The sequence below is a fragment of the Manacus vitellinus genome, unplaced genomic scaffold (genome assembly GCF_001715985.3).
Source record: "Manacus vitellinus isolate BGI_N305 unplaced genomic scaffold, ASM171598v3 scaffold_15_pilon, whole genome shotgun sequence".
Classification (NCBI taxonomy): domain Eukaryota; kingdom Metazoa; phylum Chordata; class Aves; order Passeriformes; family Pipridae; genus Manacus; species Manacus vitellinus.
The window spans coordinates 15,784,920-15,810,957 of NW_021939122.1; the positions used below are offsets into that span (position 1 = coordinate 15,784,920).

Below are 26,038 nucleotides of genomic sequence, written 5' to 3' on the forward strand. Positions count from 1 at the left end.
ACCTCTGAAAAGCTAGTATTTAATGTTTTCTAGCATTTTTTCCCAGAAACTGCTGTTGATGATTTATCCTAGTCTTCTAAAATCAAAACTTTTAACCTGTCCAAAAAAGAGTGGCTTTTAGGAAAAAAAAAAGTCCTGACCTGTGTCAGTGTGGTTCTCAAAAAATCTTCCATTAGCTTTTACTACATCTTCAGAGCATGTGATGTCTCCGTGCAAAGACAACACACAATTGCACTCCCCAAAAGACACTAGTAGACAGGGCTGAAGATCTCGGGGTGAAACTGTTCTCCATTCCTACCCTGACCAACACACAATGAGTTTCTTAGTGTATTTCATGATTCTGTAGAACAGCCATCTTGATTTTTAGCATGATCTGCTTTTCCCAGTGTAAATTAGTTTGTCTTTTCCAATCTTTACTTACATAGCTCAGATGCATACATTGTACATATGATGAGGTTGGGCAAATCATACTTCCAGGCATCCTCTCTGTGATTTGGTTGGTTTTAAGCTTTTTTTATATTTTAAATTATATCAAGATATCTGCTGCTCTTATGAAACATATATATATATATATCTTTATATATATATATATATATATATACATATATACACACGTGCAGGATACTCTTTGAGAGAAAAGGTGCTGTATAAATTATGTTGGATTATTTTATTTTTCGTATGAAAAGAAAAATGGAGAGTCTGTCTTCAAAATTCATAAAAATGCATATTTGTTTATCCAAAAGCCTAGAGAGGCTCATTCCATGTCATTCCTATCTCTTGAGTAAATATATTAGTCATTCTTAAGGGAAAAAGTATTATTGACTTGAGTGATTAGAAAAAACTCTTTCAGAATCAGTTTAGCTGATAAAGTAAATAAATACTTAAATGGCTGGAGGCAAAAAAAGTAAAAGAAAAACCAGTCAAGCACAATTTATTTGTGTCCTTGACTTGTGTGTAGGAATTAGAAACCAAGCTTTGTAGACCATATATTAAATAATTACGATTTGTACATATAAATAAATACTGCATATAGGTTACAGGCGAATTCCAAAGAAAGGGAGTATTTGGGAGCGTAAAACGTTGCTAGAAGTGACCTCTGTCTTTTGGGTTTATGTTAATATAAAAGTTGAAAACCGTGTGCCAATTTGTGCACATATGAAGGGGGAAGCTAGGTTTGCATTTGTTGGTTTTGGGTGGGGAGTGTATTGTTTTTTCTTCAGCTGGGGAAAGTGTATTCATTTTTTTAATTAGTTGCAGTGTTTTAGGATAAGAAATGTTATCTTTTTTTTTTTTTTGGATAACACAGTCTTATAGAACCAGGCACCTTTTGTGTTGGACTCACAACATGGAATTATTGAAGTGCTCGGTACTGAAGAACCTGATTTCCCATACCTTGTTCAAGCACCTTTAGGGCAGAATACATTAGAGCTGTGAATTTTAGCAGTCATCCTTTAAGGCTTGTTAATGCTTGTTAATATTATGTACTTTTTCAGAATTATTTTTTTCTGGCCATCACAGCATTGTTTAAGACTGAGATAATTGCTAAACTGCATATTCCTGCCCTCTGTCAGTACATAGATAATAATGATGTAAATGCATTCACCCTTCCGCTTCTCATAGTTTAGCTGTAATTTTAGAACATAATTTTATGCATCTCTTTGGGAATTTCAGTTAGAAGAGGCAGCACCACTCAGTCTTTTGTAGGACTTGGAACTGCACTGTGCTAAACACTGTCCGTATGTAACGACTGAAAGGTTGGCATAATCCCCAAATAATTGATGTTGTTAAGATTCTATGGAAATAACACCATTACTGGCAACAGGCAACACCCTTCAGTTTGTGTACTGGTCTTAATTCATGCATCTGCACTACAGCATATCTTACAAACCTGACCTTTTCACATAACTGTGGTAGCTTCATCAATGACTTGCATTATAAGTAGGCTGGAAAGATCTATACAGCACCGTTGCACTAAAAGCACAGATCTGCCACATAGATAAATGTTTTAACTGGCAGGAAAACATCAGCATTGTGGGGAAACTTGAAAAATGGTAGCAAGCAGGTAGCAATGCTGTCAAGCTTGTAATTAGCTGTGCTGTGGGTTAATGTTACGTTTTTCCTGGTCCCGGGCACCTTCAGTTGCAAACGAAGTGAGGAGACATGTCTTCATATCATTTAGAAGTCTGTATTTTCTTTATTTAATAACTTTTTTTTTGACTGTCTTGACCTTCCAGCTAAAAATCAAGTTTCACTCTCATCAGTGAATTTTCTGAGTAGAACAAGGATATGAAGAGGATAAAGGTGTCATTTTTTGTTTGCAAACTTATTGTGAGATTATGTTACCTCCGTTATGTCTCTTTGTTCAACTTATGTTGTTATTTTAGTCCAAAAAAGGCCAAAGATCATCAACGAAAGTGCATGTAGAGTAAAGCTGCTCCTGTAAAATTGATGATCCGTCCAATTATTTATCTATAGAGGCTGCTGGGAAGAAACGCAACTATCTCAGTTCTCAGACCCCTCTGCTAGGTTGAACTTCATGGCTGAAGGTTTAATCCCTAAGTGTCATATCAACAATTCATTCTGTGATATTCTGGCTGACATGCTCTCCTTCCTTATTTATTGATGTCTTCAGTCATCGACAATGAGAGGAAAATACACTATTCGTCAAAGTGACGGTGTTTTACCCTCACTTACAGTTGATGCTGCTGTCACATTGATGGTTGGAAAATAAACTCAATCATTATAAAAAGCTAAGAGTGTGAACTTGCCAGTGACAGGAAGAAGATGAAAAAAAACCCGCAGTAACTTGCTTAAAATTGCTGCAATAAAAATAAAGCTGTTTTCTATAAGGATATTTTTGAGCTTTGTTCATGAAATACCAAGCCATTTTAGCCATTTGCTTTATACTTTCCTTTGAAGGAAAACCTGCTGCTCGCATTCCTTTATGTCTGCAAACATACGTATAATTTTTAGCAATAAATACGCTTATTATCGTTTCACCTCATGTTACTAGGTTAGTAATTTGTTGATTTTTTTCCTTCTCTTTTTAAGAGATTTTGCTTTGTTTTTTCCTCCCCTGGATTACATTGAACACATGTATCTGTTTGTGTATTACAGTATGTTGAGTGCTTTGATGAGGAAAAGCTCAGTATAGTTTCATCCAGTAAGTCCTTTGACATGCAAACATAGGCAAAGCTCTCTTGAATCGCTTTCTTAGGCTGCCATTCCTGTAGATGTACTGCACCGTGCAGCCTTTTTAACTCCATAACCATGTATCTTACCACATTTCACCTTTGGGAGGCATTGTATATACAGCTAAAAGTAAAGAGCAGCAAGCCAAGAGGGACAAGATAGTATAATGAGGATGTCAATTTGTGGTCAGAGGAAATATTTATCTTACTTGTACTGTACTTGGCAACTGATAGAGAAATATATATGTAATGAATTTCCTTAGACTTTATCTGGCAGACTGTGTGCCTTGTGTTAAATGGGTTTTAAAAAAAGAATTACTTGTCTCAAACTTTAAAAGTTTGAGATGATTCTGCTTTGGATTGTTTCCTGAAAATGGACTGTATCTGTTAAAGAAAAAATAAATCATAGTCATGTTTACTAACATAATGGTGAATTTTCAATGGTTCATTTTCTTGAGGCTCCACAAATAATGACATTTTAAGATCCCACTAACTTACTAGAACAAAAGCAGGGCATGTTTTTTGTTGTTTATAAAAAGAAAAAAAAGTCATGTTTTTGTAGTTTTACTGTTTTGGTGAGTGTCTCTGGTAAGCCTGTTAAGTTACCTAACTGAATGTGCACAGAAATGCTGGTTGTCTCACATGTGCTATGTGTCCTGGGGCAAGCTACAGCTGCTTCAGCTCCTTCTGTCTTTTTCTCCATCTGTAAAATGGGAATGATTAAACTTATTTTTCTCCTTCAGGGAAATACAGGGAGGGTTTCTTAATGTTTCTATAGAGCTTTGAAGATTAAAATCTCTTCTCTATACTTGCTGCTAATATTTCAGTGTTAGAGAAGCATTTGACTGAAGCTGTTTGAAGAATAAAGTTTTGGCATCTCGTGTTGTCTTTGTACCGTATCTTGAGGCCTCTCTGCTATAATTTTGCAACCTTTGGTTCAGCGTGAGCTGCGGAAGCAAACAACCCCTGTGTAAACAAACGGTGATGACTATAAATTAATGTCTATGTCCACTATTAAAAACACCAGGAGATTACAGCATTTCTCTGAACTTGCCAGAAATAGTCCATGATGGAGCAAAGCAGACACCAGTAACTGGGCTTAGCCTGAAAAAGCTTTGATTTAAGCATCAGTGGTAAATGCTGAGAGTTACGGAGTGTGGTTTTCCTCTCATATGAGTTCTCAGTGTCTTTAGACGTATAAGGCTGGTGGTTTAGCAAAGGCTTTCTGCCTTCCTTTCTAAGACAAGGAGGGGCTTAAGGAATATATAGTAAGTATGAGCAGCCTGCACTAAGAGCAGCTCTGAAAGTCTTCTTGCCTTTGTTTCACAGACCAAAGGTCAGCATCAATTCCCAAGGCCTAGACAACCCCAAGAGATTGCAAGGAAACAGCTTCTGGTTTGGTTTGCTCCTTCAGTTTTATGTTGCTTGAAAAACCTAAAATTTAGTATAATGGTGTCTTTCTCTTTGCACTTAGGAGGAGTGATTAGGCTACGAAATGTATTTAATGCTGTTGTTACAATATGAATTGGCATTTTGAGGCCTTACAGTCACAAGCTGTATTTTTCATGATTTACATTTTCATTTTTTAATGCAGAGCAGATTGGACAGGAGATGCTTGAAAACCTCAGCCATGACAGAGAGAAGATCCAGCGTGCTCGGGAAAGGGTAAGTTTGATAATGAGTGCTGATCTCGCATGTTGTTTGTATTGGGCAAGTTCTTTGTGCATGCAAAAATAATTCAGATGAGATATAATCACCATCAGCAGTGAAGAACTTATAAAGTGTCTTACGTGGGCCCAATCCTGCAATGTCTTTCTGATGGGGAGTCACACTGAAGTCACCAAATCTGCTGTTGGAAGCAAGCTTTTTGTCACTAACATCAAAGGTCAGTTTTCTGACCTTTCAAGGGTTTGTTTTAGTGTCCGCTCCAATGACTTCTTGGACTTCATGTGAAACAGTTCAATATCATATCTGAGCTCCTGACTAATAGTTGATCAACTTTACTCTTTGTAGCTGCAAATGCTAATAACTGCCTCCTTAGGCAGTTCTGCGTGAAAGGGCAGGTACTGGTTTCTTACACTGCTGCTTTGTCTCTGCAGTCAAGATAACATATCTGTGTCATTTTTGGCTCATGTGGCCTTCATGGGGATGAGCTCTACTCTGCAGAATTCATGGAAATGCTCAGAAGCACATCCAGTTCAATGGGTACAACTTTTCTGAGCTTCAGTCTAAGGACCCAACCTCTCTGGTTCTGGTTTCTGCTCGCGGAACCAGGAAAGGCTGAGCCTGCGACTTTCTGTCCATGACACGAATACTCAGATACTTTCCCAAGTGTCCAGTTTTGTCTGGTCCTCCCACAGGTCTCTAACTGACCGATGGCACTTAAAGAAACCCCTTTATCTGTCCCAGGGAGTTTCTTTACCTGGATAGGTTTGATTGGTAAAGCTTCATATGACAGCTTTAATGAGGCATTTTCTGTCAACTGTATGAATTGCTTTCTGAAGTCCTGGGCATTACCTGCTTTAAAACATTACATATAACTAAATCACTAAATGTAACTAAGGATTGTGAGCTTTTACCAAGTGTTGTCCGGGTAACTTGGTGTCTTATTTCACCTCCACTCCTCACTTCCCCAGTGACTGCTGGGTCTGAAATGCTTTTTGGTTTCTAGCTGGACAAATAAAACCTAGACAATGGAGGTGAATGTCAGGTATCACTTTCTGCTGATCCTAGAGATCCTCAGGAATGAGAAAGAGGGACGTAGTTGTGATCACTCAATGTATGCATGGTTCACAGCATAATTTCTCCTTTTCAATTCTTTCTACCCGAAGAGCAAATTTCTTTGATGGCAAAACCTCTAAGCTGCAAAGAACAAGATTAAAAATAAGAGTATTCTAGGAAAGTGCATCCCACCACAGTGCAGTAAAAGACCTCTTGGCATGATGGAAGAGCTCAAATTCCAAGTTTTTATCCTAAGCCACTTAAAATATTTTGTTTAGGGAATTCAGAAAAGTTGTCCAGTGGAGTCACACAGGTGGACCTGTCCCAGCTGTCTGTCTATTCAGGTGAACAGTTTGGGATGATCTTGGATAACTTGGCAAGGTTTTTATTTTCTGGAGGTTTTTTTAAAGATCAGGGCAGAGGATGCTCTATCAATGCATAATATCTTTGCAATAAACACATGGCATTATTATCTTATAAGTCAGGGAATAAAGTTTTTTTCTGAAATGCAATTGTCAATTTGAGCATGATGGTCAGCTTTAACAGTTCAATGTTGTGAAAAGTAGGAAGATTTTGCTATGAGCAAAATGTAAATGAGTCTCAATAGTTTGGTTACATTTACATATATGAATTTTCCTATCTGTAGAGTAAAATTCCTTTTTTCTTTTTAAGGCAAAGAGAAGGGATAAAAGCTCTGCTAGCAGCCAGATAGGTTAACTGTGCTATACAGGATGCAAAAGATGCAACATTTTTTAGGAAAACCTCAAATTAAAATGTGTCTAAGGCAGACAAGATATCAACATCAGTATCTTGTTCAACTTCCTGTTTTCTCATTATTATTCTTAATATTATTTTTTAAACACCATATAGGTTTGCCGTTACTAATATCAAAGCCTATTTCAAAATGTTTTCACTACAGCAGTTCTGTGAAACAAGAAAGTGCCCATCATATGCCGTTTAAGAGGTTTGCATGCCACCAGTTCTTTGCCTTCTGTGGTGCACTGGTATTGGTAAAGAAATAATGAAAGAACTGCAATCAGATAATTCAGTTTTCAATAAAAACAAACAGTTTGAAACTCTTTATGTTGGGGTTTTTTTCTGCCAGTGCAGGAAGAAAAGGTGGTTTTTTAGTGTTCTCTTGGGAGGTAGCTAGAGATCTTCCAACTATGTGTATACGTGTTTGTTTCTTTTTTAATGTTGCTTTCACTTATTTTGTGGGTTTTTTTATTACCATAAAAACATGAGGTCGTCTTGCTTAGAGGAGTTTGTCAAACCTCTAAGATTCAGCTTCCCCTTCCTAACTATCAGCACTGATTCTAGCTGTCAGGTAGAATCCTGCAGCAAGAGAGGAAAGTTAGGATCAAACATTTAACGGTAAAAAGGAGAGCGCTACTTTTGTGTGAAAAGGGAGGAGAAGCCCCAAGTGTTAAATGCATCTTTATGAATAATAAAAGACCAATATAAAGCATACATTTGTACTTCAGATTCCCTTCTAGCATAGATAAGAACTTGGCTTTTTAATGAGCCTTTTAAAAATTATTGTGACGTTTTTTCTTCTGTTACTTGTGTCAAACCAGGCTAAACTGCTTTTCTGGAGCTTGAATTGTCTAGATGAATCAGGAAAAAATGAGGGAATGGCCTCCCTGGAATATAATGCTCATCTTTGTTCCATCATAGCACATAATTACAGAGATCTGAGAGTCAGTGCAAGCCTTCCCACTGAATATGATATTGCTAAGAGCAAGCCTTGATTGGTGTTATCCAGTCCCAGCTTCTGCTTGGTATTTTCTTAATAGCTGTTAGAAGAACAAGGGGAAAATTTATGCAAAAAGGTTTTGTGTCATTGATTGCAACTACTGATTTCAGTAATAAACATTAAATCTGGTAGCAAATATTTACAGTATTGGGCTCCAAAATAGAGACTGAGTTTAATATTGCTGCTGTTCCTATATTCAAGATATAATACTGTTTGTTGTGATGAAGGTGATCTGTTATTGAAAGACTGCCACTCTTCTTGGCAGTGTTACTATTTTGATGGATTTATAAAACAGCATGCATTTTGTCTACTACAACAAAGTTTTTTTAGTAAGAAGTCAGTGAGTCAGGTAATCCTTTCAATCTGATTTGATAATGAAGAGGTAAATATTCAGCTTTTATAATGAGAAGAATGGTTTTTAGTATGTACACAGAGCTCTGTTTTGGGGCATGCTAGAAACAGTGGTCCCTGCTATTTCATAACTGAAATGCTTAGAATCATTAGATTATCTTTTACAGTAGATTTTGTTGTCCCACTGGTTTCAAGATATCTAAGAACTCAAAAGATGTCTCTCCTCTAGCTGCCAGTGGCAAAAGAGGCAATAGGAGAGTAACTGCATTCTTCCTGTAGTCTTCTTCATTTCTAGATTTCCTTTTGTGGGACTCTAATAAGCACAAAAATAGAGGGGACATTTTAACCCCTTTTAAAGAGCAATAGAAGTAAATATGAGGTTTATTTGCTTCATAACTCCCCATCCCCATCTCCACAATTTCATTTTTACTCAGTTGTATTTTTACCTATTTTGCAAGATTTTTGAGAGCTGTGGGACAAGTCAGCTAATTAAATTTAGCTATAAGCTGTAGGTTTCCTTTGTCCTAATAAACTACAAAAATGGTCTTTTCAGTGAGTCACAGATCCTTACATGAAAGAAATATATATTATACAGCTGTGCCTTCTGTACACATATATACACACTATATACTGTTTACAAAGTATTTGAGCACCCATGCCAGTGGTGGCTGCTGTAAGGTCAGTACAAGTTTTGTATTTAAGGTACAGTATAGACATATTTCTTTTACACAGAAATGGTAAAAGGAAATATTTTGTATTTCTGTTTTTTCTTTAAACTACTGTCTTTGAAAAACAGTGAAAGAAAGATAAGTTTTTTTTTCATAAAGCATCAGGAACACAGTACATGGCTGCCTCTTCATCCCTTGATGCCTTCACTAAGATACCTAACCAATACACATACACATATCAGTGGGATTTATGGATACCAATGTATACAGCTTCTACCTGCAACCCTTTATTTGTAAAGCTTTTGCTCTTTATCCTGACTCACCTTTGTTGCCTCAGTGTCTTATCTTCCCTGGGTTTCATCTTTATGTAAGTGAAAACAAGACAAAACATTTTTAAATTTCAGAACTTCAGTGGCTTTGAGAGCTTGTTGTGGGCTAAACCTGAAGTTGATTGACTCAAACAACAGTAGAAATATCTGTCCTTTGTAGAGGTTGGAATATGTGTGCCTTTTACCTTTAATGAGACTCTTTTCTCCCCAGCTTAGAGAAACAGATGCAAACCTGGGGAAGAGTTCCAGGATTTTGACGGGAATGTTGCGAAGGTAAGGCCAAGGTAGGGACATTTCTCCTCTTTCTTTTCATCTTCTCTCCCTCCATGCCTTTATTTTCAGTTTTAATTCAACCTCAATGTTTTGCTGACATACCTGACTTTTTTTTACACAGGCTGCTGTGTAGAATGTCTTTGGATGAGTGCTGGCAGCGAAGCCAGCGTGGTTAGATGGCAGGCTTTGTCACACCTATGGAAAGAGTTTTCTGTAGCCTGAGGGATAGCCCTTGTATAATGATTTCTCATCTTTGTTTCTTTGTATTTATTTGGGAGGTTTTGGATGTGTGTTGTAAATTTAAGCTTTTTGATATGAACTCCTGTGTTTCTTATTCTTGAGTGATTTGGAGGTTTTGAGGGGGTTTTTGCGTGTTAAAGTGAGAAAGTTTGTAAATGTTTTGGGGCAGCATAAATTTGCGCTCAGAGAAAAGGTTAAAATTATCAATTCTGCCTAAATAAATGGGGCAGACACAGTGTCAACCGTTGTGGGTTTAATGTGTTTTTTCCATGCTTCCTATGGTATGAAAATTGTCCATTGGGTCAAAATGAGGTGATACAGAAAGGAAAACTGTGCAACATCCTAAAACTCTATGTGAGACTGCAAGGAGGGAGTTATCCAATGATTATTTCTCACCTTAAATTAACATTAGTACGTTCTCAGACAGATATTTTTGAATTAGTGACATCTCTGGATATGTGTTCTTTATCCAGTGAAACAGCACCTGAGCTTCTCCGTGATGTCCATTTCTGTATATATTCAGCTTCCTGAAGAAGAGAAGTATCCTTCAAATAAGCAGTGCTGGGTGCTAAGAAAGCTCAGTTTTAGGGGAGTTTAGTGCTCTGAAGAGTTCAGTATGACATTACCCTTACCACAGGCTTTTATGTTGCATATTTGCTTAATGTACTTGGCTTATTAAAAAAAAAAAAAGTAAAAAGAAGAAGAAGTTTTAGCAGAGTTGTTGATTTGTCACTTGGCTTGGGAAATAAATAAAACTATATCTCTCCACTAGTCTCCTCATAAAAATACCTTTGTTAGTTCCTTGTGTACCACATTGACAAAGGTTAAAATGACTGAACCTCATGCCTTCATTCCACAGATTTCTTACAATTCCAACTCCAAACTGTAACATATAAAATTCTCTGATTAAGAGTAATATGTAAATGACACAAGCTAAATTCAAAATCCATGGAGAAAGGAAGTGGCAATTGAAAGGGATGGTTCAGTGCCTGTAGACAATCAAAATAAACTATAAAAAAAATGAACAAAATAAAAGACTCAACTAAACCCAAGTCTCCGCAGGAAGGGCTCTGCGACATGAGCTGTAACGAATATTCTGCATATGTCTCCATTTTGTCAAATCTCATTAAAGGGGTTTCTTGCTTTATGTCAATTGAGCTGTCCAAAAATCATTCATCATTTTAGTGTAAAAAAAATCATGCAGTTATTTAAATAATATCATATTAATGTTAAAGTTCAGCTGTCATTTAATAGTATGGCTTAATCAGACATAGCATTTAGGAAAAATAGTTTTTTCGGGCTTTACTTGGCTTTCAGGTTGGCAGATTCAAATAAGGATTTATGGGTTTCTAAACCAATGTATTCTTTCCATGTTTATGCTTGAGGTACCCCAGCCTTTTTTGCAGCACCCTGTAGTCTGTTATTTTCAATAAAATAAAGTATCTCCTCATATTGTGTTTGAATACATTTGCAAGTAATTTGAAGAAGCTGAAACAAAAACATATGCTGTAACCTTTGACTTTGTTTTGTGTTTGGGAATCACAGTTAGGAGTCCTAGTTTATAAGTGTTCCATAAGCCAAATAAAAAATACGATCTTTCTGAAATATACTTGGGCTCTTCTTTTCAGAAAAAAGGATTTTGTAGTCGAACACCACGATGGCACGTTTCTGTGTGTCAGGAAGTCATTGGATTTCCTTTTTCTTCAACAAAAATGCTGAGCTGAGTCACCCATCTAGATGAAAGGCAGGTTAGGATTTAAGCTCAGTTCAGGTAAACGTGCCAAAAGCAATGCCAGTATAGAAGCAGCTTGCAGTAGATGATTCTCAGGATATTATTTGAAACCACGTAATAGATAGACCTACAGTGAATTTAATTTGTTTGTGACTGTTGAGTAGTTGGGCATTATCCCAGGCTCAGCATCATCCCAATGTTGTTTAGCTACAAGAATAATCTTAAAATACAGACCCCAAGAAATCAGCATGAATTAGATAAATACAACTGTAAGAAATATAATTAGCACAGATTGGCAGTTGTGTCCTAATTTCTGCATACTTCAGTACAGACCACACAGTATTTCACATAATTACTGGAACCAATAAAATAAGACACTGGAGGATCATTCTTCCCATCAATATTACACAGGAAAGGTAATGTTAAACTGAACATTACTCAGTGTAGTTGCTGCTCCCACAATATGTATTTGCTGATATGCTTGAAGTCATGTGCCAGGCTAACACCCTGTGCCTCAAATTAATGCCTAACTCTTTCTAATTTTACTATTTGGGAAGGGTAAAGCAGCCTCTCTTTTGAATCTTGACAAATATATTAAGAGATCAGGTATTTAGATAGCTAGAGGGCTAAATTAATGCTTTCATATGACCAAAATTCCCTGTCCATGTGTTTGTGCATTAAACATTCTGGAGACAGGGAGTAAAAGCAGAGACAGGTTTTGTAGGTTGCCATAGTTCACAAAGGAAATCAGTGTCGTGATAGGGATAGCTTGCCCTTCCTATCCCAGTTTGCTGCTCTAGCAGTTTAAGGTACTTAGCCTTATGTATTGGAATTTGTTGTCTCCCAGTATATTAGGTATGTGGGCAAGAGTATTTTTCTACTAAATGTTTTTAAATATTCTTACATTGAAATGACCTATACATTCATTATATTTGTTGTTTGTTTTTTTTCCTCTGGTAGAATCTACTTAGATTCTGCTAACCTAGTATATTCCTCTTAGAGCATTGCATTACTAGGATAAGGGGGAATGGCTTCAAACTAAAAGAGAGCAGATTTAGATTAGAAATTAGGAAGAAATTAGTGAGTGTGATGTGGCACTGGAATAGGTCATCTCAGCTCTCTGTCTCTTGACCTCTACCCCAATGTGAATTGAGGAGTGCAGAGTGTGCTAGAAAGAAGCATAAAAGAATGTGTTCTGGAAGATCTTCAGTCTTTTGCCCATATCCTAAGCCAATAGTCTAGAAAAGCTTTTAAGAAAAGAATTTGGAAAGTCTCCAAGCCACACATGGCCCAGTGGGAAACAAACAAACCCAAAAGTAACCAGATAAAAATTTTAGTAGATTTGAATCTTTATTCAATTGGCAGATAAGTTCTATCTACCCCCCTTCAAATTGTAGGGAAAAAATACTTTAGAAAAACAGCTGCTACTCTCCAGGTCAATGTTTTATCCAGTCTGGTTTACCAGGATTTTTTTATGCCAATAATTCCCTTTTAATCTTCAGATTTCAATCTTCTGAATTGTTATCAGTGATGCTTTCAGAAGCTTATGAACACATCTGCTCTTATAAAAGAGACTTTTAAAGTTTGATTTCCATAAGGACAGAGACACTACCTCTAGAAATGAAGCAGTAAGTGTTCAGCTCTCAGGTAGTAATTGTGTGACTTGCCAACAGATGCATGACCAATGTGACTACAGAAATGGAATGCCTGCCCCCTGTGCTAGTTGAGGTCAAGCTTCTTCACTCTTATTTCCAGGAAAACAGAGTCCTGCTTCTTGAATCACTTCTAGTGAAACTTCCTTCTACTTTTGAGCTCCAGGAGAGTCCAGACCTTAGAGTTATTTTTCGACATTTTAGAGAATCGTAGGATAATTTAGGTTGGAAGGGACCTCTAGAGGTTGTCTGGTGCAACCTCCTGCTCAAGCAAGTCTCATTGGAGCAGGTTGCTCAGAATCTTCTTCAGTCAAGTTTCAAACACATCCAAGGTTGGAGGTACTAATGCATCTCTGGGCAGTGGAAACAGACAATTTCTCCAGGTATCTAAGTGAATTTTCCCAGCATCCAGCTTGTGTCCCTTGCCTCTGGTCCTAAGCAGAAGTGATTTAAAACATGTTTTTTAGAATTGGCCTTCTGAGTTTGGGCCTGGATTGCAGTCATTTCTAATAGTTCTCAAACAGCTTCAGCAGTGGTCATTAGGCTGAGGAGACAGTGTAGGGCAGTTCTTTAAAGAGGGTGTGGGGATGCTCAACCTCCACCCACTGACCTGGTAGGATCTATTCAGCAGTGTATGCACAGGACTCCTTTATTTGTTTTCTCACACTACTAGAGATGTAAAAAGTTAATGATGTCTGTTCTGCCTTCTTGTTTGACTCAAAAGCCCACATTTCCATATGTTGAAGAACAGCAGCAGAGACACTCATGTCCGTGTTGACACAAACCAAAACAGTGTTACCACTGCCATTTCCCTCTATTTCCCTACCAATCTCTGTTTCCATCCCCAAAAGTACATAACAAAAAAAGATTTTCTTCTGAGCTAAAGCTTGTCTCAGTATCAGTCATACTAGGTCATGACTGTCAGGTCTCTGCAGTTTTCTGAAGGCAGGTCTTTGTATCACTGATCCAGGGTGAGGTTTAACATACACTTAGATTTGCCTTGTTTTCATGCTAATAGAGGAGTTCCTCTTTGCATATTTGGTCTCAAACCAAAAGAAGTGTGAGTAGAAATTGTTTCAGCAATTTTTTTTGGTACATATATTTCTACTTTTACTTCAGGATGTGTTTCTGCACTGCAAAATGATTGAAACACTAAATCCTCTAGCAGCGTCTGCTCCATGTTGAATATTTACAGCTGCAGCTGTTTACTTCAGTAATTTAGACCTTGATTCAGGAACATATTTAAGCATATGGTTAACTTAAACCAGAGGAGCAATTCCCTTAGCTGAAGGGAGGCTGAATAAGGGGGGAGTGAGTGGCAGAATGATTCCAGGTCATCTCTTGGGGCAACATAGCTTTTATTGTGCTCCTTGCAAATCATGTCCTTAATATTTCTGTTGTTAACTGGAAACCATAAAACACACATAGAGTATTTTAATGCTTGTTACTGTCAGTATAATAACTTTCTTTTAAATTTTCCTGACTTTTAAACATTTAATACAGTAACATGATTCTTACACTATTGTACATGTTTGTATTTTATTATGTAACTAACCTTTATCAGTTATGAACTGTTGAATCTTTTCAGAAAGAAACTGATAAGCTTTGTGGTGGTGTTAATCACAATATAGTCCTTGGACAAGGAACATACAGCTTGTTATCCCAGATTAAACCTTGGCATTAATTAGTACTAGTTGTTCCTCTCTTCATCTCTAACTTTAAAAAGAAACCTTGTTTCTTTATTGAAGTGATGGACAAAACATCTGGAAAACACAAATGTAGTGTCAGCAAAATTCCCAAGGGTGAGCATTCTTCATCATTAGGAGTCCAACCAAAAAAGCAGGAAATGGGCCTCTAAGTCTGAACAGCAAATATTTTAAAATAGTATGGGACACTGTGTGTTCCCTGTTCTTAGTTCAGGTATGGCATGATCTGATGCATGTAAGATGCATTTCTTATTTTTAATAATTGAGAGCCATTTTATAAACCTTGCTCATCTTTCTTGGACAGTGTTGTGTGTGTTATTTCCAAAATGCTTTTGAAAAATCTTAATCTACTTTCATTCAATGTTAGAAATACTGTTCAGTTCATGCACCATGGAAGGTGCAGAAGTCTTTTGAGCTGCTGTATAACCACTATAGCTGCAGCATCAGTGTACACAGAGAGTTCCATGTCATGGGTGCTGAATGCCTTACAGAATGGGACCAATTTCAACATTGCCACATGTAGCTGGGATTAGTGTAATGTCACCTTAGCCTTTGCAAACCTTCATCTCTAACAACCTCATTGATACAGAGTTAAGTCTTCTTCAAACCTGAAAAGAAAGGAGCATCATGATTGATCTTTACATCTAATAACTTAAATGCATGGCATAAAATAAGTCAGTGTTTTAATCTTCTTGTGCCCAGGCAGCCTTAGAAGGGTATGTCCCTCATTCATTGAGATAGAAGCATTTATGCCATAGCATTGTTTTATTTTTCAGATTGTTGGAAAGCTTTATCCACATGTCAAGCTGCCTATACTAGGTCTATTATGAGCAGGGTTCTCAGCATTCTTCAGACAATATTTCTAATTCTCTTTTTCCATTCCTTTTTGAAATGTACAATGGCCTTTGTTCTGTCCTCTCCTTTCCCTCTTTTCTATCATCTGGAATTACTATCTCATTTACCCCCCCCTTCTATCACTTGTATCCAGCTGAACAGCTGGAAAGAACATTATCTAAAGCGCAGTTGTGTTTCTGCAGGAAAGCAGGATCCCAGTGGATAATTATCCTAGCTAGTCCTAGACTGCAAATACCAAGAATGTAAAGCATCGTAATAGGTTAAGTATCATGTAACCCTTTGTGATTGTTTTCTGTACTGAGATATGTTGACTACCATTGAGCAGTTAGAGCCTAAAATGGTTCATAGTGTAATGAGTGAAACAAAAGGCATTTCATAGTCAGCATTGTCATGTCTGAACCACAATAGGTGTCCCATTACATGCTTTCCTGAGAAGGCATGTCTTGTATCAGCATAGTCAGTGCAGTGCTTTACTGCAGTAGTTCAAGTAAGTTCCAGTTGGATGAGTTCTCTCTAACATGATATTGAGGAATGGTGAAGGTAGTAAAAATATTTTGAATGTGGTAGAATTGTTTGAAGCAGGGAACCTGTGAGCAAAAGCTGACATTGGTAATTGCTGAAATAACTGGAGACAACTCTTCAGAAATCAATTAAGTCAAACTTTTTAAGGCTAGTAGTTGATTAAGGATCATCACCTTGACACCACTCATGCTATAGCTGTGGCAGAACAATATATATACGTCACATTTTGCACATACCTTTTACTATAGAGTGTTTAAGCCATAAATTCCTAAATGCATCATATCACAGATATGCATGATATCTTGTCACTTCATTTTGATCCATAAGTTTACCAAAAGAAATAGAAAGTGGAAGTGATCTCAGGAAAGTTCATCCCTTTGTGTTAAAGCAGGATTGACTGACCCTGTTTCAGTCCTGACAGATATTTGTTTGGCCTGCTCTGCACTGCTCAACGTTCCTCATCTCTTCAATCAGATATTTCCAAGTTTTCCCTAATGTTTAGCCCAAATCCTTTTTCCCTAATGTTTAGCCCAAATCCTTTTTCCTGGGTAGACAGAGAGCTTTTATGTGCTGGTGCATTTGGGGAGGTTTCTGGTGATTTGTGCTGTGGAAAGAAATTTCTGCTGAACTTTTCAATAATTAGAGAACATAAATAATGGTGTACACAATTAAATTACAGTTTCTAGTTTCATTAAGCCAAGCCTTTTGAGGGGATTCAGGAATGTAAAAATGTAAGACTTTGATAGTGTTCTAATAGACAAATCCTGGAAGCTCAGCTTCTCCAAACAGTAACTTCATGTGTAGGTGTCACTGAGCTTTACAAATAGAGACACCAAAATTAATTAATTCCCTTAAGGTTACCATAAGACTAAAACTAGACTGTATACTAAAAGCAACATTTGAAACTCAAACAAAATCCACAAAGTACAGCGATTGAACTTTTTTTTGGTGGCACTTCTAAACATTTAAAGAAAAATACAGTAAGTGTGACATACTAGCATTTTTGACAGAGCTAGTGATTGGAAATAAATGGAGAAATGCAAATTAATTTGCCTAATCTCCCATCATGTGTCTGCAGCGTATTTGTTAATCTTTATCAGGTAAAGACCCTCTTTTGTGCATTCTGAGTATGATTTCCAGTGGCACTTGGCACTTTTGATTGAAGTTTTCATCTTTTAATAAAAGCAAAATTAATTTAGCTTTCCAGCACAATTCTGGTCACACACTAAGTACTTTATCTTTAAGAAAACAATGAAGCCACTATTTAAACTGATTTAAAACTGTTGTGATATCAGAATCTTGTCCTTATTAGGTCATCTTTTAGATTAGATCATTTTCAGTCTAGGTCATAGTAGCAGGTCAGGGTTTTGGCTGTGCTCAAGAGACGTAAGAGATTAGGTGAGCAACATCTGGAAAAAGGAAAACTCAGGATTTACTAAGTACAATTTTTGTTCAAGTCAGTCAGTGAAGTTCTACCACAAAATCCAGGACCTGAAACTGCAAGTCATAGTTGTTTGAGTAGTTTGCTCATCCACAGCTCTAGTATTGAAAAAGGATCTCTTTTAGTTTGAGCAAAGTTTGGCTGGGGGTAAGGTGGGGTGGTGGTGTTTTTATTGTTGTTGTAGTAGTTTTGCAAAGAAGGCCATAAATTTGGACTGTGAGAGATCAACAGCTAAGGAAAACCAGGATCACTCTGAGCTTGTTGCAGAGAAATTAATGCTGCTGTGGGACAAGACCAAAATTGAGGAAGAATTTGTCCCTGGGTAGCATGTAATATGTTGTATTGGACCTTTAAAACACTTTAGAAGAAATGTTCACACATCACTAACCTGCTGAGTATCTCTCTGAAGAATAACAAAGTCATGGATGAGAAACTTTGACCATACAAAGAGAGATTGTTTAGTCTACTTGGTGATAGGAAGGATGAAAACTTGCTAATTTTGGCTGGCTCTTTAACTAGTGTGGAATATCCAAGCCATTCTATGATTTGAACCTAATCAAGAAGGCAAAGAAAGGTCAATGTGGAAATTAAGCAAAAGGGGAAAGACAGAGAAAAACAATTTTGCCATAAACACTGGGATTTGTGTTCTCTGCAACATTTGCGTAGCTCTAAAATAATTCGTTGAAAATCATTAAAATTGTTTCAGAAATCTCTAGAATAATATAAGCAAGGGCTAGACTCTTGCAGCCTGCTTGTTTCAGATAAACCTATACTTTCAGTTCTAATGCTCCTTCAGTCTTAGAATCAAGATTATAACCGAGATTTTAAAGTCATGTTTTAAAGTCAGTTTAGTAATTGGGTGGGGTTTTTTGAAGTCATGAAAAATTAGCCAATGAATTTGAAGTCAGGAGCTACAATTTATTAGAATTATAAATGGTATTAGTATTCTCCAGTTTAAAAACATAGCAGGAGAGCTTTTCACTGACCTGTATACCTTCTGCAAATATTAACGTTTTTCCATGAATGTTAATGTGGCTTAGCATTCAGGATCTTACTATGTGGTATTTATTACCTAAGAACTCTTGTTTAGCTTGGAATATGCTGTATTAACCAGGGTGTAACCCAGAAGGTTTTTGTAATATTTGTGAGTTTACATCTTGTCTTTTACTTTTTAGATTTAGTAGATCTATGGATAGCTTAAGATTACAATGCTAACGGGTAATTTTTCTTCTTGAATAAAAATCACATCTTAAAATTATTTTTTCACTAGCTCCCTGCCTTCCTCCTGATAAAAATGCTCGTGCAAGCAAAAAAAACCCCAGCACTGTTGTTTCTCTGACATGCTTATCATGGCCGCAAATAATGCATTTGAATAGGGAATTGTTGGGGAAACATGATTCTAAGTGTGCCTGGTCTTCCCAAGATGCTGGGAAGCATATGGTCTACTTTATCCATGCCAAGAAACTTCCTTGCTCCTTTCTGTCACCACTATATTTTTCAAATGCAGTTTGCAGTGTAAATGGCACACACGTGTTGATTGTGAAGGTAGCTCTCTTTCAGTACAGCCTTCAGCTAATTACTCTTAGTGGCAGTGGGGCTTTGTACCTCATTTGTGAACAGCTATTTATACTACTACACCAGTACAAAGCAATGTTTCACATTACCAGTTTACCAGACTATTACACCATTGTGTTTTAATCCACTGTAGGTGGGTGGAGAATATGAGCCATCTGTTTTATTTAATGATATAATCAGTAAACAATATATGCACTTTACACATTTGGTCATTAAAGATGCCCATATTGTTGGACCCTGTATTTACATTGTAAATTGGTGTATTCACACATCGGCTTGTTCTAGTGTAAAAGGCTTGCTGTGTTCATAAGCTGGTACAAAGCAAGCTCAGTAACTGCTCAAACCCAGCGCAGGTGGTTGAGCTAGTTGCCACACAGATCAAAAGTCAAACAACTGTGAATCTTCCTTTGAAAAGGCATTTAGAGAGACAAGGCTGGTCTTATCTTCACAAACAAGAAAGAGTTATAGATATACATCATGAAGTTATGAGAACAAAAGGGGGTTTCATAATCACTCAGCGTCAGAAAATCCAGTACTGCAGACTTTTGTGAAGATATCTTTGGAATATAAAGACCATCTTATTTTCCTGGACAAAATTTAGAGGAGTAAATCTGAATTATTAAAAATGAGAAGGTTCAGTCATTTCAAAACTTTGGAGACAAGAAGTTGCTTTCTCTCACAGTTGATTTGATTTAATTTAATTTCATTTTCAGCAATGCTTAAGCAGAATAAAACAGAAAGCAACAGCAAAGGCCAGTCTTAGTCAAGGGATAGAGGTGAATGGATGTATTTATGCTAGAAACAAAGGATATCAGTTGATATTTCAATTTCCCCAAAATATACTTGATGTGTGCCAAAAAATAACTACCAAAATATATTGAAAATTAATTGATAAGTAAAATCATGTTTGCTAGCACATTTGTCAAGAAGTGGAAGATCACATAATCCTGTATTAAAACAGTAATGTTCATTTTAGTGTTTTGCTTCACAACTTGGCCTAGAATTTAAGATCTTTACTGGAGGACTCAGTCTCGCTTCCCGTTGTTTGTTATGAAGAAATAGAGTTGGGTTTATCACTAGGTGAAGGCCTGGTTGGCATTGACAGTAGACTGGGAAGGGAAAGGACTGGTGGAAGTGTTATGGCTGAGAGTGAGTTGGCAGGTCAGCAAGGCTGGAGGAGTCCTGAGTTTCACACACAGCTGCTCGTGAAGGCGGAGTTCTGTGAGCACCAGCTCCTCAGCCCAGTTTGAGGTCATCTTTTAAAGCAGCAATGTCAAGGTGAGGGCTTATTAATTTCTTGTTGTATGCTCTTGTATAAAAAACTAGCAGCAAATCATTAATACATAGGAGATCTTCATTTTGGTTTCTATTCCAACATAATGCAGATGTAATCAGAGGCACGAGGCATATACCCACTAACAAAGTCCGTGTACTAAAGTGTGTTCACTTTCCATTACTCCTACAAACATAAGGAAATAGCTTTCTAAGCCTTTAAATCTATTTCAAAGGCAAGCCAATTATATTATTCCTTTTTTTTGATCTTGAGGTGGGAAGAAAGAAGATTTTTTTACTAGGACTTTTTTATGCAGGCATGAATTTTAGAGATAAAGTATTTTCAAGTGCATGAGCAAAGAGAAGAAAACATCTCATTTTATGAGCTATTATATATATTTCAAAATATACAGTATTTTCATGGTTAAAATATTAAAAATAATACAAAAGACTCAGCTATAACTGTCCCTTTTATAGTCTTTTCATAAGTATTTCATGTAAGTTGAATATTAAGTATTTGCATGTTTTCATGTGCTTCGTGATGTGTTGCCTTTTGATTTTGAGGTATTGTGTAACTAACTTATTTCTAATCTTATAAAGGTGATGAGATTTTTTTTTTCCTATCCCAATACAGTAAAAACAATCAGAAACTTGGTTACTGATATTTTGTTCTTAGCTTTGTCCTGGGCATAGCTTGGGTAACTGTGGACACATCTGTTTCTGTGCATCTCTAAAATGAGGATAATGTTCCATATCACAGCAAAGCATTCCAAGAGCAAGTGCCCTTAATTAATCTGTGCATGGCCCTCACATGACCTGATGAGAGTTGGTGAATGATGGACTAACTGCTAGCAGTGCCCATCCTGATTTGGAGTCATGGCTTAAATAGGTTTAAAAGCGGGGGAAAGAGAAGGATGGGAAGAATTTAGACTAGAGGGGTGTGGAGTATCTGATTTCCCATAATAGTCCATTACCGAGTGTGTGCTTCATCTCCTTAACTATTGAACATAGATATGAGAAAGAGGAGGTATCAATTCTTTGTTATCTTCTTCAGATAATATTATTTTGAGGGCTACAGGTGACAGGCTCTTTCGCTGGGTGACATTTTTGGTGTGTTGCAGACAGAAAAGACTATTTGTGTTGGTTCAACAAATAGAATTAATGCATCCCTGGAGACATAATGATGAAGTATGTATATATATGTAGAAGAGCAGTAGTCTTAAATCTGATGTGCTAGCCCAGGCAACTACTTCTTTCTTATCAATCTCTCCTTACTGCTTCTGTCAGAAATGATATTCTTATAGCTTGCTGTGGACTGCAATGTATTATTGCTGGCTGCTGTCAACTTGCAATCAACCAGTAATTTACAAATGTTTGTAAAGTACTGTAGGATTTCTCAAAGAAGAAATTTATCCTTACAAATGCAATGTTTTATGACTTACTGTCACAAAGTAAGCTGCTGTTTCCTCATTCAAGGAAGGTGTAGAGATGTATAGTCTCAGGGGTAGAGGTAGAAAGTTACTTCCTCTGGCCAAAATTACCTTTGTCACCACCACCTCTCACCTATGGAAAAATAAAAAGAAACATAGTCTGTTACAAAACGTGGATGAGTAAAGCTGTAGAGATAATGGAGGAATGCATAAAAATTCTATCTCATGTATATTAACTTGATGACCAAAAACATACTAGTGAACCTTTGAAATTCCAATAATTTCATGTTCAATTTCTAATTAAGGAGAAAACGTGGATTTCAATAGCTTTTTTTTTGAAACATCTGCTGACATGATGCTGGTCTTAGCTGTAAAGTTGGAAGAAAATTTGTTAGACAATTTGTGTGGCTGGCGCATCTTGAAAGCTGGAATAGAATGAAGTTTGAATGTGACAGCTGGTGATGATGCTGTAAGAGTACCCTCTTCATGAAGAGTATTCTTTATGGAACATCTCATGTGCTGGTGCACTTGGTTGGTCATATTTAATTATTTATATATTTAATTATTGACCATTTATTAAAGCTCTACCAGCAAGGAGTGAGAGAATTAAGCTCCCACATGCCAGTTCCATCAGATGATTCCTCTTTGAGGAATCAAAGTGATCAAAAGAGATGAACCATTTGTAATTCTTCAAACAGGGATTGCTCACAAGTAGCTTTTTCTTGGTAAATTCCCAGTGTGGTCTTTGGAGTTTCTTCTAAAACTACACAAACAATATTAGTAGTGTTCCAGATCCTTTGCACTTAACTAAGGAGATAGGGACCTCATGTCAGAGATGTCCACTGTAAATGGACAACACAGTTGGCGTAGGGAATGTTGCATGAACCCAAAGAACAGGCAGTGCTGCAAAAATGCTATCACACTCTTTTTCAGGCAGTTATTTTTGTAAACTTATAATTCTGTTCTTTGAAATCAGTGGAAAACCTTTTGCCCAAGTGCTTGTTCTCTGAATCTGAGAAGAGGAGCAGGTGCTCAAGATACCGGAGAAAAGCTGTTTTATAAATGTAGAGACTAGCTTACAGTAGAGTTTCTCTTTTGTTGTCTTGCTCTACTGACCCAATTAAATACAGGTTTAATAGGAAAATACTGTTGCGACTGTGCTGGATAATAGAGTTTGGCTGGGAGGGCTAATAAACCTGGCCCTAAACTATTGAGTTCTGAGACTGACTTCAGTTTAAGACCTACTGCACCCTGCTTTCTTTGATCCAAACCCTGAGAATATGTAATCGTCATTTAGAGGAATGAACTTCTTTGTGAGGAGGAAGCCAAGAAGTGGCCCCAGAGAATGCCTGCCCACATGGAAAGCCACCACCCCCTGATTTGATGGCTTCCATGCTATTGCATCTTTCAAGGGGGCCTCTTTGTCCTGCATTGTTACTCATTTGGCTCTTCTTTTCTTTCAGTCTTAATTGTCATTAGCGTAGGGCTTTTATTCATAAAGTCATCTGGGGAATAGTAGTTTATTGCATATTGTTGTGTTTGTCTAAAGACAATTGCACAAGCTTGAAACCTAATCCTTGTAATCTCTCCTACTAGGGAGAACTTGAGATAAATACCGCTGTATGCTTGGTGGGAGTGGGTCTCGACTTTTTGATCATCCATGTCTAAATGTTGAGTAATACTTAAGGGAAAATGTTCTCAAAACATTCCTTAGATGATTATTAGATTATATTTTATGTTTGATAAAAACTGGAAAATTGTGTAAATATTTGCTTAACATCCCACCCCTTAAGCAATTTATTTCTTTTCTGGCCTTCAACCCTCTTGCTCAGGGAAATGAGATCAGTCACTTTCTGTTTATATTCAGTTTCACTTTGCAGTTTTTGTGAAAGTCTATTGCAATTCCCCACTGTAGGGGCATATTTAAATAATAAATGGGCAATAAAGAGGAGGAAAAGGAAATTTTTTTTTAAATATTTTAGTGTCTTCCCACCTTTTAAAAGTAAACAAGTGCTATAATTATACTGCTTGCATATGATGTATATGCATATTGTAACTCCTGTTACAATAAATTTGAAAAATAATCCAGACCTGCTCTTCTATAAATTGTCACATAGTAGGTAGGACCAGTTTATACATATTATGTTCCAGTGGCTACTAGAACAGCCTTTGGCAGAAGTGAACACCTGTGATATCTTGTTCTTAAAGAGGAAATCGCTTTTGCGTCTTGAATACTACGTGGTGGTTCAAGTTTTCTGGAAAGTGCCAACTTTTTCCCATAGACAACAGTCAATACTCACATAGGTCAACTGTTGGGCTGTTTTCTCTCATCTGAATTTTTTGTTTTGGATCAATATAGGGTGTGGGTCTCAATACCACAGACATCAGAATGAATGCTGGGTCATGATTAGAGCTTGACTAGATGGGAGGAGAGGTTTAGGGTAATAACATTGTGTAGGGAAAAAGAACCATCAAAGTCAGTAAACTGATCTAAAAGATTGAGGACATGTCTCTGCACCAATCAGCAGTTGAAGCATTTCATACAGTGCAAAATGGCTACTTTAGATGCAAGAAGTCCTGGAGTTTCTGTTGAGTCTTCTTTCTCTCCCACCATATTTTTGCAATTAAATACTGGATGAAAATTATCTTTCCTTTCCTTTTGTTTTTTTTGTTTTGTTTTATATGCGTTACTTTTTCCTTAATGTGTAGCAGCTGATTTTTCCTCTGCTGGCTCACTTGGGCACAGAGACAAACCTCCTTTCAAGGAACAGAGTTCCAACATTGTTGTTGATTATTTTAATGGGAAGCCATCTGTGTGGTAAGGCAGGCTCTCCAGCTACTTCATGGAGGAAAAAAACCAAGATGCAAGTATTTTAGCCAAAGGTAAAAACCTTTCCTTCTGTAGTCTGGATGGACTCACAAAGAGAGTAGACATGAAGGTATATGTCTCCTCACCAAAGTCACAAAGACCTGATTTTCAAGAGCAGACAACCTGTGACAGTCCCTTGGGAACACAACTGGCCTTCTTCACAGTGTGACCCATTCTTGATGCTTCCCACAAAGTTGCAGTTGAGATCTGCTGCTCCTTTGTAGGACAAAGGGCAAGTTTGCTTTCCAAGAGCTCTTTGTCCTTCCTTTTTCTGTCTTACCCCATCTTATTTACCCAAAGACTGAGTTGCATTTCTTGCAGGAATCTCATGCTCCTTCTCCATCCCCTTCTGTGGTTTTCAGCTTGTCGACTAGAGGTAGTTTTGACATCTTTTGACAAACGCATTCACTTAGAATCACAGTGTGGTTGCTCGGTTAAAAAAGGCGGCATTTCTTTTTTTCTTTCCTCTCTATGAGCTGGAGACATAATGTGTAAAAGCTTGGTATAAGCTCACAATAGCACTTTGTCCTCTTTCACATCGTTTGCCAAGTAACTACTGTTGTGGCAACAGCTGTAACCAAGCATGGTGTCAGCTCGTTTTGCCATAACATGACTGGGTGTCAATAATTTTAATGTAATGTGAAACACACTCCCAGGCAGTGCAATGAGGCATCTGATTATTAAATTCCTTGAAATGTCATCTGGATCTTTTTTTTTTTTTTTTGCATCAATTCAGGTCTTAGAACTGGACAGTGTTGTGATTAAAAGAAAAAGAACACAAAATTCTCTCATTATAGTAAACATTTCCAAGAAAACTCTAACCCTGAAGCAGACAGCTCTACTCTGCTTACATAGACAGCATCAGCAAAGGCTCTGTGAAGGCTGTAAGGGGTGGAGGTTATAATTGTGGCTCCCAGTTGTTTGCTGCTCTTTACTGTAGCACTTTCTCTAGTGACAATAAATGCTATTTATTTTTAGACTTCTTTTTCTGAACTACTAATAAAAAGTGAGAGGTAGGAACCTGCTGAAGCGTTTGTTTTTCATACATTGTTTACATAGTGCTCCAAAGCATGATATTCAGTGTTATTATTAATGATTGAAACGTTAGCATTTGATTGTGTAAAGCAATTAAAAAGCTCGACATTGCTGCTTCTTGGGCTGAGTCCATTAATACAGCAAGCATTAGTAAGAAATATATCGAAGAAGTCGAACAAGGTCATAAATGTTCTGCGTGCAAAGAGCACCTAATGCTTTTTTTCCAAGCCTTTAAGAAGTAGTTAAAAAAAAACAAACACCAAACAAAACCTTGTGAGATGAATAGATAAAAGGCTTTCTTGGTTTAGTTATGTCAGTTTGGCTTTTTCCTGTAATTGCTGGGGTTGTTTTGTTCCTAAAGAGGGAACGGATGCCAAGCTGAAGAGGTAATTTCTGAGCAGTGTTTCAAGGTATTGTGAA

The 26,038-nt window shown here is 37.1% G+C and overlaps 1 protein-coding gene across 5 annotated transcripts in view; it reads left to right on the forward strand.

Moving 5' to 3' along the window:
- Nucleotides 1-26,038, forward strand: part of VTI1A (vesicle transport through interaction with t-SNAREs 1A) — a 271,283-nt gene that overhangs the window by 154,348 nt on the left and 90,897 nt on the right. For 2 of the 5 annotated variants that reach the window (XM_025894787.2, XM_025894788.2), the window contains 2 exons: nucleotides 4,786-4,856; nucleotides 9,228-9,289. In XM_025894787.2, the coding sequence (XP_025750572.1) occupies nucleotides 4,786-4,856; nucleotides 9,228-9,289 (133 nt within the window). Of the gene's footprint in view, nucleotides 1-4,785; nucleotides 4,857-9,227; nucleotides 9,301-9,410; nucleotides 11,161-26,038 lie in introns of those variants that run through there. The other 3 variants (XM_018069313.3, XM_025894790.2, XM_025894789.2) reach the window with 2 other exon arrangements.